The 4,165-nt window shown below is 41.4% G+C and overlaps 1 protein-coding gene across 2 annotated transcripts; it reads right to left on the bottom strand.

The window, feature by feature from the left end:
- Positions 1–440: 440 nt before the first annotated feature.
- LOC308606939 (zinc finger protein 131-like) lies at positions 441–2,970 on the bottom strand. Of its 2 annotated transcripts, none has more exons than XM_081218445.1 (2): positions 2,085–2,171; positions 441–1,989 (listed from the first exon to the last, which is right to left on the bottom strand). In XM_081218445.1, the coding sequence occupies exon 2, from the start codon at positions 1,981–1,983 to the stop codon at positions 949–951; it is 1,035 nt and encodes a 344-aa protein (XP_081074571.1). In that variant the 5' UTR covers positions 1,984–1,989; positions 2,085–2,171; the 3' UTR covers positions 441–948. The 2 variants fall into 2 exon arrangements, with proteins under 2 accessions (XP_081074571.1, XP_081074570.1); XM_081218444.1 differs by having other exon boundaries at positions 445–1,989; positions 2,092–2,970.
- Between the last annotated feature and the right edge of the window lie 1,195 nt (positions 2,971–4,165).

Below are 4,165 nucleotides of genomic sequence, written 5' to 3'. Positions count from 1 at the left end.
CCTGATATATTATATACATGTTTTTTCTCTGTACTTTATTTTAAATACATTAATTTTTAAGTGATGCTTATCTTTTTTTCATCTGGTGGTAAAATACTAGTGCAACTTTTCATCAAAATAAAGTTTACCACAGATATAAGTGAATTTTCCCAATTGAAAATGGCCCTTCAGCCGCCATTGAATGAAATTTCTCAATCTAACTGAAGTGAAAAAGAACTGGTAGCTGTCACTGTAAGGAAAATACCGAGTGCTATAGCATGACCTACATTGCTCCTTGCAACACAAACTCTGAAAGAACCAGAGGCGCTTTACAGAGGTTTAGTTGAATTTGAAAAGGCACATGGGTGTGGTTGGTTTTTAAACATTCTAGAAATTTGCCGCCGCCACCACCACCACCGTTTCTGTTGCAGAGATGACATCCGTGACTGTCAGGGTAGACAAGAGTGTTGTTCAAGTTAAAGAAAGCCAGAAGCCAAAATTTAACTGCACAGTAACAATGCACTTTTCTTCATGCAGCCTTGTGTATCCTATATATTCAAATGTTCTAACATGCATTAGAATACATAAACTTGTATTCTAATGATTTTACATTTGATTTTACAATATGGGGGAAAAAGAACTTGAGGAAGGACATGACTGGGCAAAGAGAGAAGGGAGAAGCCTTACCACAATGAAAATAGATACATTCGTACCCAACTATATAATAAGAATATAATCCGTTTCAGTTTTCCAGAAATATACTTCTCAAAGCTTCCCATTCACTTATGGGAAAGATCCCTCCTCCATGGCATCAAGTGGGGGAAAATCAGTTTGTTTCAACAGAAACAGTTCAACACAACAGGAAAGAGCTTAACTTTGGTCCACATGTCTGTTAGCTTAAGGACAGTCACACTGCCCATCAGTTCAAAAACTCAACACATAAATTTAAAAATATATTCATTTGTTATTTCATTCTAAAACTGGCATAGGTGTTCTGTTCTCATTTCCTGACTTTTCAGCTTGGGAATCCACTGTTGATTTGGTCTCTAAACCCTCAGCATCTTTGTGATCTTCTCTGGCCGCCTCAGCAGCATCTGCTTGGGTAGGCTCTCTCTCCTCTTGGTTCATGATTTCAGGGGTCACTTGATCCAACTCTGCTTCTAGAAGCTCAGTTTGTACTTCCATTGGCATCTGATTTACCCGTTCAACATGCAGCTCCTCTACATGTACTTTGGTACCTTCTTCAGCCTGAATTCGACCCACTTCTAGATAACTTACCTGGACCTCTTCTGGAAGCTCGTTCATATGTGAATCGTGCACTTGGCTGTCCTGGAGCAGATCTGGGTGGACCTGTTCCACAGTCACTTGTGCTGAATCCACTTGAACCTGAAGCAATGGTAACACGTGCACCTTCCCAACTTGTTCTATAATAGTCATTGATGTCACAGGTTCAGTTTGCACACGTGTTTCTACTGAAAGAACTTCTTCAGTTACTAGACGCTCTGAAATATTATGAGCATCACTGAGATGCCTCCTTAATTCATTTCCTTGCATAAACCACAAGTCACACAAAGTACAGTGGTTGGGTTTATCTCCAGTGTGTATTACCAAGTGATCTTTGAACTGGTCCCAGCTGTTAAACACACTATTACAGACCTGACATTCATAAAGCTTCTTTCTTCCCTTTTTTGCCCCCACTCCAGTTTGGCATGCAGTCAGGTGACATTTGAGGGTGCTATTTCTAGCAAATCGTTCATGACAATTCGGACATTCAAAAGGTTTTTCACCTGTATGCTTTCGAAGATGCTCTTTAAAATGTCCAAAGTGGTCAAACTGTTTCTCACAGTACTGACATATGTGAATTTTTTTCCCAGTTCTTTGCTTCTTACTGACTCCACCTTCTTCAAGGTGGTAACAATTGAGGTGCTGTTTCCATGCGCTCTCCCGAAGATACCTTTTATTGCATATTTCACACTTGAAACTCTCAGTGGAGTGTGATTTCATGTGTTCCTTAAAATGGTAAAACAATTTAAATGAACGGTTACATTTCTCACAGTGGAACAAGTCCTTCACATGTGACAGCTGAAGTTCCACAATTTCAATACCTTCTACCTGTTTGCTTGTGGGGTCAGAGGCACAGCCATCTTCATCTTTAATCTGCCCTTTTCTATCACCCTGACGGTACTTGCTGGTGATATCTGCCAATAATGCCAGAGCAGAATCATCAGAGGAACCTGTGCTCTGAATATACTTTATGGACTGCCTGGCAGTAGCCACATCCTCTAACGTTTCAATGCCTTCATCTTCCACTTCGATTGTGCCTTCAGCAATCTCCACCTCGATTTCAACAGGTTCAGATTCTGCAGACGGCAATGACTCAGTGATAACATTTGAAGTTTCTGCAATCTTTCTTTTTTTTGCTTCACTTTTTCCTGTGGTAGTTTCCTCTAGTGGAGCTGAGTTTTCTTTGTTCCTGACTTCAAGGGCTTTGATAGCTTCAAGCATTTGTAGAAACTCTGCTGCTTTCCATACATCGTTGGCTTCTTCTTCTCCTTGTATCATTAATTTTGCTGTATATGTGAACTCAATCAAATGACGAAAGGCCATTTTACTAACACCTTCTATCTCCACCAAAGGTTCCTGAGTAAACTCCTGAAAGAATTTGTAAAAAAACTTGCTGCAAGCAGCCAAAACAGCCTTGTGGGCCTTAAAATGGTGTCCGTCGACAATCAGGGTGATGTCAGTAAACCGGTCCTGCTCTCGCTGTTCATTCAATCGGTCCAGGATCATTTTATGATGTTCAGGGAACTCCTGAAGGCATTCCATCCTCTCTTCGGCCTCCATGGCCGTCGGGCTGTTCTAATTGGAGTCGGGAGACGCGAGCTGGAGCGGGGTGGGCACAGCGCCGGAGGCCCCGGGCTCCGGGGCCCGCAATTCCGGCAGGGGAGGAGACCCGACAGCCGCCGCGGCCCTCTAACGGCCCGCCAAGCCCTTCGGCCCGGCCCTGGCTCCCGCTGCCCCGGGACCCGGTCCGACCCACGGCCCACTACGACTCCCGGGTCGCCTCTCCCTCCCCCTCCCGCCCTCTTCTCCCCCCTATTGTTTCTAGATTTTTTGATGATGGCCATTCTGACCGGTGTGAGATGATATCTCACTGTAGTTTAGATTTGCATTTCTCTAATGATTAATGATGATGAGCATTCTTTCATGTGTTTGATGGCAATCTGTATATCTTCTTTGGAGAAATGTCTATTTAGGCCTTCTGCCCATTTTTGTATTGGGTTGTTTCTTCTTTTGATATTGAGCTGCATGAGCTGCTTGTAAATTTTGGAGATTAATCCTTTGTCAGTTGCTTCATTTGCAAATATTTTCTCCCGTTCTGAGGGTTGTCTTTTGGTCTTGTTTATGGTTTCCTTTGCTGTGCAAAAGTTTTTAAGTTTCATTAGGTCCCATTTGTTTATTTTTGTTTTTATTTCCATTTCTCTAGGAGGTGGGTCAAAAAGGATCTTGCTGTGATTTATGTCATAGAGTGTTCTGCCTATGTTTTCCTCTAAGAGTTTGATAGTGTCTGGACTTACATTTAGGTCTTTAATCCATTTTCAGTTTATTTTTGGTTGTGTTGTTAGGGAGTGTTCTAATTTCATACTTTTACATGTACCTGTCCAGTTTTCCCCAGACCATTTATTGAAGAGGCTGTCTTTTCTCCACTATATATTCTTGCCTCCTTTATCAAAGATAAGTTGACCATATGGGCGTGGGTTTATCTCTGGGCTTTCTAGCCTGTTCCATTGATCTATATTTCTGTTTTTGTGCCAGTACCATACTGTCTTGATTACTGTAGCTTTGTAATATAGTCTGAATTCCAGGAACCTGATTCCTCCAGCTCCGTTTTTCATTCTCAAGATTGTTTTGGCTATTCGGGGTCTTTTGTGTTTCCACACAATTGTGATTTTTTTTTTCTAGTTCTGTGAAAAAAGCCACTGGTAATTTGATAGGGATTGCATTGAAGCTGTAGATTGCTTTGTAGTAGAGTCATTTTCACAATGTTGATTCTTCCAATCCAAGAACATGGTATATCTCTACATCTATTTGTATCATCTTTAGTTTCTTTCAGCAGTGTCTTATAATTTTCTGCATACAGGTCTTTTGTCTCCTTAGGTAGGTTTATTCCTAGATATTTTATTCT

This window comes from Mesoplodon bidens, assembly GCF_964165515.1.
Source record: "Mesoplodon bidens genome assembly, chromosome: 2".
In the NCBI taxonomy this organism is placed as follows: domain Eukaryota; kingdom Metazoa; phylum Chordata; class Mammalia; order Artiodactyla; family Ziphiidae; genus Mesoplodon; species Mesoplodon bidens.
This window is presented reverse-complemented; position numbering and strand designations above follow the sequence as displayed.